This window comes from Trichechus manatus, unplaced genomic scaffold, assembly GCF_000243295.1.
Source record: "Trichechus manatus latirostris isolate Lorelei unplaced genomic scaffold, TriManLat1.0 scaffold00040, whole genome shotgun sequence".
Classification (NCBI taxonomy): Eukaryota; Metazoa; Chordata; class Mammalia; order Sirenia; family Trichechidae; genus Trichechus; species Trichechus manatus.
The window spans coordinates 13,649,794-13,664,618 of record NW_004443976.1 but is presented as its reverse complement, the minus strand read 5'-3'; the positions used below and the strand labels follow the sequence as shown (position 1 = coordinate 13,664,618).

At 40.1% G+C, this 14,825-nt stretch overlaps 1 protein-coding gene across 1 annotated transcript in view; it reads left to right on the top strand.

Moving 5' to 3' along the window:
• Positions 1-13,037, top strand: part of NUP88 (nucleoporin 88) — a 34,349-nt gene extending 21,312 nt beyond the window's left edge. Inside the window, exons 7-15 of the mRNA XM_012555463.2 lie at positions 5,014-5,104; positions 8,180-8,281; positions 10,187-10,345; positions 11,214-11,336; positions 11,458-11,523; positions 11,668-11,748; positions 12,043-12,169; positions 12,330-12,448; positions 12,868-13,037. Of these exons, the coding sequence (XP_012410917.1) occupies positions 5,014-5,104; positions 8,180-8,281; positions 10,187-10,345; positions 11,214-11,336; positions 11,458-11,523; positions 11,668-11,748; positions 12,043-12,169; positions 12,330-12,448; positions 12,868-12,931 (932 nt within the window). The 3' untranslated portion in view covers positions 12,932-13,037. The remainder of the gene's footprint in view (positions 1-5,013; positions 5,105-8,179; positions 8,282-10,186; positions 10,346-11,213; positions 11,337-11,457; positions 11,524-11,667; positions 11,749-12,042; positions 12,170-12,329; positions 12,449-12,867) is intronic.
• The last annotated feature ends 1,788 nt before the right edge of the window (positions 13,038-14,825 follow it).

Below are 14,825 nucleotides of genomic sequence, written 5' to 3'. Positions count from 1 at the left end.
AGACTCAACATTATGAAAATGACAATTCTACCCAAAGCAATCTACAAATACAATGCAATCCTGATCCAAATACCAACAACATTCTTTAAAGAGATGGAAAAAACAATCATTAACTTTATAAAGAGGCCCAGGATAAGTAAAGCACTATTAAAGAAAAAGAATAAAGTAGGAGGACTCGCACTACCTGACCTCAGAACCTACTGTACAGCTACAGTAGTCAAAACACCTGGTACTGGTACAACGACAGATATATTGACCAATGGAACAGAATTGAGAACCCAGATGTAAATCCATCCACCTACAGTCCCCTGATCTTTGACAAGCGCCCACAGTCCATCAGATGGGGAAAAGACAGTCTTTTTAACAGATGGTGCTGGCAAAACTGGATGTCCATCTGCAAAAAAATGAAACAGGATACACATCATACACAAAAACTAATTCTAAATATAAAACCAAAAACTATAAAGATTGTAGAACAAAAAACAGGATCAACACTAGAGACAATAATATATGGCATTAACAGGATATAACCATAACTAACAACATACAAACTCCAGAAGATAAGCTAGATGAGTGGGATCTTCTAAAAATTAAACACTTATGCTCATCGAAAGACTTCACCAAAACAATATAAAGAGAACCTACAGACTGGGAAAAAATTTTTGGCTATTACAAATCTGACAAATGTCTAATCTCTAAAACCTACAGGAAAATCCAACACCTCTACAACAAAAGACAAATAATCCAATTAAAAAATGGGTAAAGGAAATGAGCAGACACTTGACCAGAGAAGACATTCAGGCAGCTAACAGACACATGAGGAAATGCTCATGATAATTAGCCATTAGAGAAGTGCAAATCGTAACCACAGTGTGATACCATCTAATTCCGGCATTACTGGCACAAATCAAAAAAACCAGAAAATAAGAAATTTTGGAGAGGCTGCAGGGAGATTGGAACTCTTATGCACTGCTCATGGGAATGCAAAATGGTACAACCGTTTTAGAAAACGATATGGCACTTCCTTAGCAAGCTAAAAATAGAAATACCGTATGATCCAGCAATCCCACTCCTAGGAGTATATCCTAGAGAAATAAGAGCCATCACACGAATAGACATATGCATACCCATGTTCACTGCAGCCCTGTTCACAATAGCAAAATGATGGAAACAACCTAGATGCCCATTAACAGATGAATGGATAAACTATGGTACATACACACAATGGAGTACTATGCAATGATAAAGGACAGTGATGAATCTGCAAAGCATCTCACAACATGGATGAATCTGGAAGGCATTATGCTGAGTGAAATGAGTCAGTCACAAAAGGACAAATATTGTTTAAGAGACCACTACTATAAAACTCATAAAAAGGGTTACACACAAAAACAATCTTTGATGGTTATGAGGGAGGGGGGGTGGGGGTGGAAAAACACTAAATAGATAGTAGAAAAGTGGTGACTTTGGTAAAGTGTAAGACAGTACACAATACTTTGGAAGCCAGCACAACTTGTTCAGGGTAAGGTCATGGAAGCTCCATGGACAAATCCAAACTCCCTGAGGGGCCGAATTACTGGGCTGAGGGGACCATGGTCTCAGGGAACATCTAGCTCAATTGACATAATTTATAAAGAAAGTGTTCTACATTCTACTTTGGTGAGTAGCATCTGGGGTCTTAAAAGCCTGTGAGCGGCCATCTAAGATACTCCACTGGTCTCACCCCTTCAGGAGCAAGGGAAAATGAAGAGAACTAAAGACATAAGGGAAAGATTAGTCCAAAGGAGTAATAGACCACAACTACCACAGGCTCCACCAGACTGAGTCCAGTACAAATAGATGGCGCCTGGCTACCACCACTGACTGATCTGACAGGGATCACAATAGAGGGTCCCAGACAGAGCTGGAGAAAAATGTAGAACAAAATTGTAACTCAAAAAAAGACCAGATTTACTAGCCTGACAGAGACTGGAGAAACCCCGAGAGTATGGCCCCTGGACATCCTTTTAGCTCAGTAATGGAAGTCACTCCTGAGATTCACGTTTTAACCAAAGATTAGATAGTCCCATTAGGACAAAACGAGACTAAAGGGGCACACCAGCACGGGGCAAAGACTAGAAGGCAAGAGGGGACTGGAAAGCTGGTAATAGGGAACCCAAGGTCGAGAAGGGGGAGAGTATTGACATGTTATGGGGTTGTTAACCAATGTCATAAAACAATATGTGTACTTAACTGTTTAATGAAAAGCTAGTTCTTTAAACCTTCATCTAAAGTACTATTTAAAAAAAAAAAATCACGTACATGAGACCAAACAGTCAACAATTACTTTAAAACAAAGATGAGAATGTGAGGAGTCAAGGAAAGTGGATTAATGGAAATAGAACAACCAGAACAGAAATATTGAGAATACTCATGCATTGTGAAGAATGTAACCAATGTCACTGGACAGCTTGTGTAGAAATTGTTGAATGGGAACCGAAACTACTGTGTAAACCTTCACCGTAAACAATAAAATATTATTTAAAAAAAACGATGTCAGCAGGGCAGTGTTCCTTTCTGGAAGGTTCTGGGGGAGAATCTGTTTCCTTTTCCTGCTTCTAGAGCTGCTTGCGTTCCTTCGTTTGTGGCCTTCTTCCTCGGTCTTGAACACCGGCAGCAGGGCGACAGGTTGAGTCCTTTTCACAATGCATCACTGACTTTTTCTTTTGCTTCCCACTTTCACTTTTAAGGAACTTTGTGTTTATATTGAGCCCACCCAGATAATCTAAAATAATCTCCCATTTTAAAGCCAGCTGATTAGTAACTTTAATTCCATCTTTAACGTTGTCTTTAGGGAAGGGGCATTTTTCTGCCTACCACACTCAACCCTCTGGCCCCCAAAGATTCACGTTCAACCCACATGCAAAATACATTCACCCCATCCCAACATCCCCCAAAGTCTCAAATCATTAAAGCATCAAGTAGGAAAACAGTTCCATTTACAGTAGCATCAAAAAGAATAAAATACTTAGGAATAAATTTAACAAAAGAAATATAAAACATTCTGTAAATTATAAAACATTGTTGAAAGAAATAAAAGATCTAAGTGAATGAAAAATGCCCCATGTTCATGGACTGGAAGACTTAATATTTTTGAGGTGGCAGCACTCCCCAGATTGATCTACAGATTCATTCACTGCATCCCTATCAAAATTCCATCTAGCTTCTTTGCAGACAGCAAGCCTATCCTCAAATTCATATGGAAATGCAAGTGACCCAAAGTAGCCTAAACAATCTTGAGAAAGAAGAACAAAGTTCGAGGACTCACACTTTCAAGTTAAAAAATTTTTCACAAAGCTATGGTAATCAAGACTCTGGTACTGACATACAGGTAGTCATATAGGTAAGTTCAGTAGCGTTGAGAGTCTGGAAGTAAAGCTTTACAATTACAGTTAATTGATTTTTTACAAGGGCGTCAAGACAGTTTGATGGGTAAAGAATAGTTTTTTCAATAAATGGTGTTGGAACAACTGGATATCCACATGGCAAGAGAGTGAAGTTTGACTCCTATCTCACACCATATAAAAAAATTAACTCAAAATGGATCAAAAACCTAAATACAAGAATTAAAACTGTAAAACTCTTAGGAAAAAAATTAGGCATAAATCTTCATCACCTTGGATTAGGCAGTGGTTTCTTAGATATGATACCAGAAGCATAAATGACAAAAGAAAAAATAAATAGGACTTCATCTGAATTAACACCTTTTGTGTTTCAAGGACACCATCAAAAAGGTGTAAAGACAACTCACAGAATGGGAGAAAGTACTTTCAAGTCATGTATCTGATGAGGGGCTTGTGTCATGGGGTCTGGTCTCTACGAGTCGGAATCAACTCAGTGGCAACTGGTGTCTAGAATATATTAAGAACTCTTAGAACTCAGTAATAAAAAGGCAAGTGGCCCAATCAAAAAATGGTAAGGAATCTGAATAAACATTTCAGATATACAAATATTCACATGAAAAGATGGTCAACAACATTAGCCATCAAGGAAATGCAAATCAGAAACAAAATGAGATACCACTTTACATCCACTGGAATGGTTTAAAAAGGCAGACAGTAACAAACGTGGGTAAATTAGAACCTTCATATAGTACTCATAGGAATGGAAAATGGAGCAGCCTCTTTGGAAAGTTTGGCAGTTCCTCAAATGGTTAAACATAAAGCTAACATTTGACCCAGCAATCCCCTTCCTAGCTATATCAAGAAAAATGAAAACGTATGTCCACACAAATGTTTATAGCATCATTATTCATAATCACCAAAAAGTAAAAAACAATGCAAATGTCCATCATCTGATGAATGGATAAACAAAATGTTGTATAGTGCAATGGAATATTATTCAACAGTAAAAAGGAATGAAATATTGATACATGCTAAAACGTGGATGAACCTTGAAAACATGCTAAGTGCAAGAAGCTAGTCATAAAAAAAAGTACATATTGTATAGTTCCATTTATACAAAATGTCTAGAACAGGCAAATCCACAGAGATGGAAAGGAGATTCGTGGTTGTCTAGGTCTGGGGAGGTAGGGTATAAGGTTTCTTTTGGGGGAAATGAAAATATTCTAAATTGTTTGTGTGTTGGTTGTACAATTCTTTTAATATACCAAAAACCATTGAATTGTATACTTTAAGAATTTTATAGTGTGTACATTATAGCTCAACCAATTTGTTACTTAAATAATAATGTGAGTGAGGAAGAGACCATGGAAGGGAATGATTTCTGGAATTGTTCACCTCAGTGAACCATTTCTGCATTTAGAAACCTGGCCAAGGAAAATCTCTCTTCCTTCTTGGGCCAGAAATGGAGGGTCTAGACCCTTGGGGAAGGAGATTTCTATGTCAGAGGGCATATTCCTTGAGAAACAATGGTCTGAGGCAAGAACTGAATTGCATGTAAATAATGTCAGCGTTTTAGTTCGGAGAATTTTATCTAAGCATCAGTTAATTTACAGACTATCTTCCTTTGTAGATGAAGAAGATAAGGATAGTTTACAGGAACTTGCTACAGAACAGAAATGCTTTGTAGAACACATCCTGTGTACAAAGCCATTGCCATGCAGGTAAGGACTTACTCTCCCCTCTATACACAGGTGACGGTTGTTCATTTCAGTAATTTAGATGTTTTACACCCATGTACAAAAATGATATTGCTGAATCATTTGAAAGTAAGTTGCAGACATGATACTTCGCCCCTAAGAGTGTCAGTTCGTTAAATGTTCATCAAAAGCTCTTTCATGTTTTCAGGGCCTCCCCACATATTATTTCCTCTGTCTGGAAGGTATTCCGCAGCTCCAACCCCAGCTTGTTGTCTTCACCTGGCTAACTCTTAATCTCCTTTGATCTTATTGTTACTTCGTCAGAGATGGCTCCCTTGATTCCCCAGTCTAAGTTAGGTTCCTCCTATTACTCTCTTTTTCTTTGTAGCACATATTATGATTTATGTTTGTTTGTTTAATGTCTATCACCACTATCAGAGTGTACGTTTCATGAGGGTAGAGACAATGTCTGTTTGCCTCATAGTGTATACTGATTGCCTCGTGTCTGTATACTCAGTGTTTTGCAGAATGCTTAATGGATATTCAGTAAATATTTGATAAATAGAAAAGTGGTGGGGGTGGGGGGCAGCTATCCAGAATGACTCCCAGGTTTCTACCTGGATAACTGGGTAGATGTGGTACCCTTCAGAGCAACGGGGACATGGGAGAAAGAGTGGATTTGAGAGGAAAGAGATGGCTTAATTGGGGGCATCTGGAGTTTTATGTTCCTACAGGACGTCCAAGGTGGAGGAGCCCAAGAGGTGTTGCATACAGAAATCTGCAGCTTGGAGTGGTCTGGGCTAGGGACGATGTGGATGTGGAAATGTCAGCACTGGAGCCAGGACTCTGGTGAAGTTTACCGAGGAAAAGGGTCTAAAATGAGTAGAGGAGACCAGAGAAGGGTCATGAGCAGCATTTACTGATAAGCAGTGAGTGTAAGAAGTGGAGCCTAGCCCAGGAAGGACACTTGAGAATGGGCTGCCACAGAGACTGGAGAAGAACTCAGAGGAAATGGTGTCAGGGATGCCAAGGGAGAGTGTTTCAAAGAGGAGGCAGTGGGCAGTAGCAGCATCAAGTAAGCGCAGCAGTCCAGGGAGGGGCAGTGCAGACTTCAGATTGGCATTCTAGAGGGCTCATTGAGGACCACAGGAACACAGTATTAGGGGCAGGAGAGGATAGCAAACTAGCAGGTTGAAAAGTGAATGGCGAAAATATATAATAAAATCCCATTTATATAAACTTCAAAAAACAGGTATAATTAAGTAATACTTCTTAGAAATGATTACCTAGGTAGGGAAACTATAAAGCAAAGCAAGGAAGTGAGTATCATAAAAGTCAGAATAGTGCTTACTTCTGTGGGGATGAGAGGTTGTGATCAGGGATGGTCTTGCGGGACGTCTTAGGCTGCTGCAGTGCTCTTCTTTGTGACCTGATCATGGTTACGAACTGTGTAAAAATACTCTTCTATATGTAGCTTTCACACTAAAAAGATACAATTTTTAAAACTTCCCAGATTCCCCTCCCTCAAAAAAGAAAAAAAAAAAAAGAATGGAAGATGAGGAAGAGGACATAGTACTATAGACTGCTGGTTCTAAAGGGAAGGAGGGAGTGGAGAATAGGATGAAGTAGCTTAAAATTATAGTGGCGGGTGTTTCAAATGGAGGAGACTGTTTATAAGCTGAGGGGAAATAGGCAATATAGGGGAGATTTTGAAGCTGCAGAGTTGATGAGCAGTCCTCAGAAGAGGTGAAAGGAGGTGGCATCTAGAGACCAGAAGCAGCAACGTGCTGTGCAGCCTGATGGGATGAGCATGGGTGCAAGTAGCGTAGCATGTTGACAGAGTCCCCAGCTGAGGGCATCAGGTCATTTTTTGTTTTTTTACTTTTAGCTTTTGTGTGTGTGTGCTTTAGGTGAAAGTTTACAGAGCAAATTAGTTTCCCATTAAATAGTTAATACACAAATTGTTTTGTGACATGGGTTGTCCACCCTGCGGTGTGTCAGCATTCTCCCCTTCTCACCGGGTTTCGTGTTTCCGTTTGTCCAGTTTTCTTGTCCCTTCCTGCCTTCGCGTCTTTGCTTTTGGGCTGGCGTTCCCATGATTTAACTATGATGAACGTTCCTCACGTGCATTATGGTTGGCCTTATAAAAAACCCATTGCCACTGAGTTGATTCTGACTCATAGCGACCCTGTACACCTGTCTAATCTTTGGCTGAACCTCAGGAATGACTTCAGTACTGAGCTAAAAGGGTGCCCGGGGGTCATACTCTCAGGTTTTCTCCAGTCTCTTGTCAGACCAGCAAGCCTGGTCTTTTTTTAATGTGTGCGTGTGTGTGTGTGTGTGTGTGTGAATTTGAATTTTTGTTCTACATTTTTCTCCTACTCTGCCTGGGACCCTCTGTTGTGATCCCCGCCAGAGCAGTTGGTGGTAGTAACCAGACACCATCTAATGCTGGGCTCAGGCTGGTAGAGGCTGTGGTAGTTGTGGTCCGTTAGTCCTTTGGACTAGTCTTTTCCCTTGTGTCCTTTGTTTTCTTCATTCTCCTTTGCTCCAGCCAGGATGGGACCAGTAGATGGATCCTGGATGGCGCTCACAGAGAGGTCTTCAGTTTTCAGTTTCTTTAATGAAGTAGGAAGTGAGAATGAGAGATGTGTGCTGTGCACACTAGATTGAGTCCTAGGCCATAGATGTTCGGCTTCATTGAATTTTTAATGTGAGCTACTCTAAGTTCTGTTCAGTCAACAGCTCCTGAGCAGTTAATCTATTGGGCACAGTACTAGGCCTACAAAGACAGCTGGAGTTTACGCATGAGTGGGCGAGTGCTGAAGGTACAGGGAGCACTATCAGGCTCTGGGTCCTGAGTGACTGTAAGTCGAATGGTTGCCAGACTGTAAAGTGACAGCTTGGTTCAAATTGATAAGGGCTCTAAGTATTACAGGTTTCCAAGTCACCACCTTCGAGGTTACTGCACAGATAGATAGCATGTCCCAGGTAACTGTTAGCCTCAGCCTGAGGTGGCAACGACCCTCAGTCATGCCTTTGCTCTTGGTTCCATTATGTTTGCTGCTTTGTAATATAACTGTGGTTGTGTTTTCCCAGGCAGCCGGCTCCGATAAGAGGATTCTGGATCGTCCCTGACATTCTGGGGCCCACGATGATCTGCATCACCAGTACCTATGAATGCCTCATAAGACCTTTATTGTACGTCCCGTTTTGTATTTCCCACACGGCTGTCATTAATTCTACAGGGAATTAATTCTAAGCTAGGAAAATGTCCTCAGTAACCGGCCTGAAGCATGGTTTATGCTTTGGCTTCTGACTTGAGGGTTCGAAGAGTAGATATTTCTGTTGTTCCTGCCATCTCTACAAGGTTTTATTCTAGGCATGATTTCTGGCACCTCCTTCAACTAGCTGAGAGTCAAGAGCTTTTCTTCAAAGTGTGGAAAGGAATACTAAAAATAAGGACCAAACCACAGTATTAATATGGATTAGATTTAATGGTTATCAAGCCCTTATTATGTGCCAGACTTAGAACTAAACCATTTACCTTTATTGCCTCCTGTAAGGAGGGCACTGTCAACATCCTTACTTTATAGAAAACAGGCCTAGAGAGGTGAAGTAAAGGGGCCTGAAGTCACAGGTAACAAATAGTAAAGCTGGATTCAAATTCAAGTCTTTTTGACTCCAAAGCCACACCCATACTCTTTCTCCATCTCTGCCAGCCTCAGAGGGACTTAATAGAATGTGTAAAACTCTTTGGAAGAAAGGTGGTATATAGCAACTCTGAAGTCCTAGTCTTTGTTTCTCTTAAGAATCACAAATATTACGCTATAATCAGCAGTAGCCCTAGAAGGTGTTTTTTGAGTTTTATAAATATAGGAATAAACCAAAAAAAACCAAACCCGTTGCCATCAAGTCAATTCTGACTCGTAACGACCCTATAGGACGGAGTAGAACTGCCCCGTAGAGTTTCCAAGGAGTGGCTGGTGGATTCAAACTGCCGACCGTTTGCTTAGCAGCCGAGCTCTTAACTACATTGTGCCACCAGGGCTCTAAATACAGGAATAGGAGTACCAAAAACAACAGCCACCGAGTGTAGAAAACTAGATCCCTAGTCTCTTGGTGTCGATTCAAAGCATGTGCTTCTAGACACTGACATAAATTCAAAATAATGGCATTAATTTACTGTCCTTAGAGGACCCTCCATGTTCTTTGAAGATTAATAAGTGATATTATTTACAAGGCAAAACAATTATCAGTTTTGTGTTTTTTATACTGAGACTAAAAACTCCAGCAAGACTAAACAAAAATGATAAAATCACTGAAAAAAAAATTGGCTTTTTGCCTGTTACCTCAGCATATTTTTTAAGAACTTATATGCCTTTAGTAAAATAAGATTTAGTCATACTAGGTTACTTCAGAATAAAGAACATGAATCCCAGGGGACGGGGGTAACTATGAAGCACTAATTAGATACCTCACAATCATATTTCTGCCAACTCCCCATTATTGTTTAACGAACTTCTGTATTTGAATTGTTGCCTTTAAGTCATTTTACCATATTGTCAAGGTTTGTTAATATTTTTCAAGCTCTTTCTGAAATTGTGTTTGTGAATATTTGTACATGAGTGGATCTGAGTTTTAGAAATGAAGTTAGGGAGACCCAAATGTTACTATATACAGTGGTTATCTGGCTGAGTATCAGTTTTGATCAAATCTAAACTACTTCTAAGAAACGAGTGATTTGTTTGTGTCTCCAGTTTATAAACTGGCTCTCAAGTCCTTGCAAGAAGAGTTCATGATGAATTTTATTTTTATGCTACCTTGATCTTTTCAAAAAAGAAATTGAAGTGTCAGAGTCCAAAGTGCTTTATCAAAGGGCAGCATTGGTAGAACAGGGAGGAGCTCCCCAAGGTGACCTCTCCAAGGCAGAAGACATGCATTCTTGTATGTTCTTCTACAAAGGTGACACCTTATAGTCTCCCATAACCGCAAAATTCTGGATAAAGTGGTGTGGCTTATGTTTCCCTATAATATTTAAATAACTCCACAGTAGACTTCATTATTTTATTCATGTATGTATGTACTGATGCATTTATGTTGCAGAAGCACAGTCCATCCAGCATCTCCTTCCCTGCTTTGTACCCGAGAAGATGTTGAAGTGGCAGAGTCTCCCCTCCGTATTCTGGCTGAAACCCCGGATTCATTTGAAAAGCACATTAGAAGCATTTTGCAACGTAGTGTTGCCAATCCAGCATTTCTGAAGTATGGGCTCTAGAGTATATAGGTTGTAAGAACTGGTTCCTTTTCTGTTTTCATTACTGTTCATCCTTTCTGGCCTCAGCTTTTTGATCTCATATACTTTTCACCATGTGGAGTTGGAAGAAAAGTTGTTGTTAACTGCCCTCCAGTCTGTTCCCACTCATGGATGGAAGAAACACAGGGCATATTTAGTCAGCTGATGAATAGAGAGAGGGAAGTAGCACCTGAGAATAATAAACAGGAAATGTTACAAAGAAAGAAAAGGGGCAACTATGATTTTAGTCTATTCTCAGTTGTTTCACTGAGCTGAGGAAAAGTCATAGTCAAAACTTTTTTTTGTACTTTGGATGAAGGTATACGGAACAAACTAGCTTCTCATTAAACAGTACACATATTGTTTTGTGACATTGGTTACCAACCCCACGACATGTCAGCACTCTCCCTTTCTCGACCTTAGATTCTCTATTACAGCTTTCCTGCCCCCTCCTGCCTTCTTGTCCTTGCCCCTGGGCTGGGGTGCCCATTTAGTCTCTTTTTTTATGGGCCTATCTAATCTTTGGCTGAAGGGTGAACCTCAGGAGTGACTTCATTACTGAGCTTAAAGGTGTCCGAGGGCCATACTCTCAGGGTTTCTCCAGTCTATCAGATCAGTAAGTCTGATCTTTTTTTTTTTCTTCTTTTGGTGAGTTAACATTTTGTTTACATTTTTCTCCAGTTCTGTCCAGGACCCTGTATTGTGATCCCTATCAGAGCAGTCGGTGGTGGTAGCCAGGCACCGTGTAGTGCTGGACTCAGAGACTCAGTCTGGTGGTGGCTGTAGTACTGTGGTCCCTTAGGCATTTGGACTAATCTTTGAAACTTTTTTTTTGAGGTCGTCTGAAAGGGATACGGCCCCTCCTGAAGAATGTCTTCAGCTTATTAGCAGAGCCACACAGGTGTTCAGAGAACAGTACATCCTTAAACAGGACTTGGCAAAGGAGGAGATTCAGCGGAGGTATGATGTCCTTTAGAAGCAGTGGCCTTTTTTCACATACCATTATTTCCTTGTAGCTGACACTGTGTAATGGCCTAAACCTGGTTTCTGATTAAACTTCGTTTCTTTTTTGTTCTTGAAGGGTCAAATTGTTGTGTGACCAAAAAAAGAAACAACTAGAAGATCTCAATTATTGTCGAGAGGAGAGGTGAGTACCAAAACTTGGGAGAACACAACAGTAGTTCAGTAAGACTAGAACTGTTCTCTCACCCTACTAAGATGCTAAGCTAAATCCATTGACTTTGATGAACATCAAGGTGGACCTCAAGAGTCTCGCTTTTTATGTCATTAGAAAAAGTCTACGGGAAATGGCTGAGCGCTTAGCTGACAAATATGAGGAAGCTAAGGAGAGACAAGAAGATATCATGAACAGGTCAGTGGGTGGCACAACATTCAATTTCCTACTCAAGTACTAACAGTGTTATTAAGTACTCTGGTACTAAAGAAAAATGGGCCTATAGCAGGTGTTCAGATACCTACAGAATCTGATTACCCTACTTATTCCCTTTGAGGGATACATTAGGAAAGACTGGGATGCTTCCATCAAACCCATCCTGTGGAAGTCTCCACAGACAGCAGATTCATGAATTAGGAGCTTTGTTTGTGATTGTATTTCTACCCTTGGCACAGATCTTAAGCTGTGATGTTTGCTTACCTTTTTCTAAAGGATGAAAAAAGTACTGCACAGTTTTCACTCTCAGCTCCCGGTTCTCTCTGATAGTGAGAGGGACATGAAGAAAGAATTACAGCTGATTCCTGATCAACTTCGACATTTGGGCAATGCCATCAAACAGGTGAGAATGGATACAAAGTGGCTACATTGGGTGCTTTTTTAAAACTAGCTTGTTGTATTGAAGAATTTTATAAAATGTAAAAAGAACAGACTAAGATAGATACTTTGAAAATTTGTGGCAAACCACAGCCAGAATATCTGTGTTCTGTTTGATACTTAAGGTTACTATGAAAAAAGACTATCAACAGCGGAAGATGGAAAAGGTACTGAGTCCTCAAAAACCCACCATTACTCTCAGTGCCTACCAGCGAAAGTGCATTCAGTCCATCCTGAAGGAGGAGTAAGTACATATTTCCAAACAGCTGTCATTCCAAACAGCTCTTCCTTGCAGTATGCCAAAGTTAACCTCTCTTCCCAGATAAGAAACCCAAGTTTTGGCATTTACATGTCAAGTAGTTACTGGGATGGGAGCTATATGATAGGGATTTAAGAAATGAGCGTGGTGGAAGGAATCAAAATGGTGAGAGTTCCCTGTAATATGATTTTGTTGTGTGGTCTAACAGCATTCCCCAGTGAATGTGTTCAAAAAAATATTTCCAACAGTTGCACTGCTATTGCTGCCTTTAGCCTTAATTAAGTTGCTTAAGCAAAACACTTGTAAGATATTTCAACATGACTAGTTTAAATTCTTAAGAAGCCATACTAATGACTTACTTATTAATTGTATTCCTAAAAGTCAATGACCTCGTGATTTTACAGGGGTGAACACATAAGGGAAATGGTGAAGCAGATCAATGATATCCGAAATCACGTAAACTTCTGACACCACCAGAACAGATTCACAACTGAAGTTAACCGAAGGTGTAAACTCGCACTGTAAAACAAACAGGTAGCATTATCTAATTTATAAAGAAGCATTTTGAGTGAACTTTGGTGTGGTCATTCATCATTTTTTATACTTATTTTATAAACATTGATTGAATAAATGTTTGTATTTAAAAATTGCAATGTATTTTACAGTTCAAGTCTATGGTTATACTTGGCAAGGGCTGAGGCTTGTTTTTTCAAACACCTGAGACACAGACTGTGAGCTGCACACTGCCAGATCTCCAGGAACCCTGTTGAGTTTTCTCCACATTTGAGCAAGAACAAAGTCACAGGTTTGAGCTGTTTTAAAGCAGGAGCCCCAGAAATACGACTCTGAAAAGGGACAGAACCCTGGGATTCAAAGGAAAAGGCCACACGGTGTACTAGGCAGCAGCTTTTTTAATTTGAACACTTTTCTTCTTAAGGACACACCTTCAGTACAGTTAACAATGGTTATACCTGAAATCTGCAGAGCAGAGCTCAAGATCCACAATTGCAAAGGCCACTGCTGGCTCACTTCCACAACAGGCAGTACCACCTTTCAGAGCTGAGTTTGGCTGTGCTCTGTGTCCCAGTACTTGTTACTGAGGGGGTAGGAGGTGCGCGTTTACGTTTAGGACCTCAAGAAAGAAATAGCTAGGTACCCAGAAGGTGGTTTCATCCTCAGTAGCTTTGGGTAATCTTTTCATACCTGCCAATATGAATTCTGAAAGGTAACACATCACCTGCCTAGAAATGGCTGAGTGGCTTCGAATTTAAAGCCACACGGTAAGGTAGGTTACAGGTAAGAGGTAAATCAGGTTAGACATGCGTGAGAACACGTGTGTACAGACTGAATACAAGCACAGGAACACTCAAGAAACCCATCTGCTCTTTGACTAGAAGGCCAGGTCCTGCTTTTCTCATCAGTTTCCTATTATTATGCAGAAAGCCCAGTTTAAACAATTGTTTCCTACCAGGATAGTGACACAGTAGTTCGTTTCATACCAGAAACAAATGGATAAATAAAACCTAGTCTCAGTTTGGGTTTTCTAGGACGTTTTTCTCAACAAAGCGGGTATGGTGGCAATCACCGACATTTCCCAAACAAACAGTGATGACTGCCCCAGTGCCATCCATCTTCTGGAGAAAAACATCCTCAGGGTGCCCAGGTCCTGGGAGCAAGGTCATGGGAGCTAGATACAGAGGTCAGTTGAATCAGAAAGATTATGAATTACCTGTCCTGATTTATGGTGTTAATTTTAATAACTTTTGAGATAAAATAGCTTGGGGCTTACCCAAGGAACTAGTCTTAAACTCATATAATTTAAATGGATTGCATTTGGGAATTAATTAATAAAATTTCCTGGAACTCAATGAGGATATATGTTTATCTAAACCAAATATTACTTTATATACAGGGACTTTAAACCAATTAAAATAATGTTCCATGCATGGCAAACTTATAGCACTATTTCCATAATTAGTATTTAAGTTCATAATCATGAATGCAAGACTGTAACAACAACTCAAGGGGTGAGGTACGTAGTCTTTATCACTGGTCCTATGGAAAACAGAAGTAAAGACTCCAGGGCAAGTCCATAATCACTTCATTTATAACAAAGACAATTCACCTTAAACTGTAAGTTGATGGTGGCTTTAAATGAACCAAATGATCTTAGTTCACTTAATTCCAGTAAGATTCCTTCAAGTAACCCTGCTGTTAGGTGAGACCAGTCACAAAAAATCTTTGAAAACAACTTTACTTTTGAGCTATCTGTAGTTAAACATGTAGCCTCCCACCAGCTAATCCTCCGGAGTTACTGCAGCAGGTAAACAATGACCACAGATCCACCCTTTGTGCTTTCTGC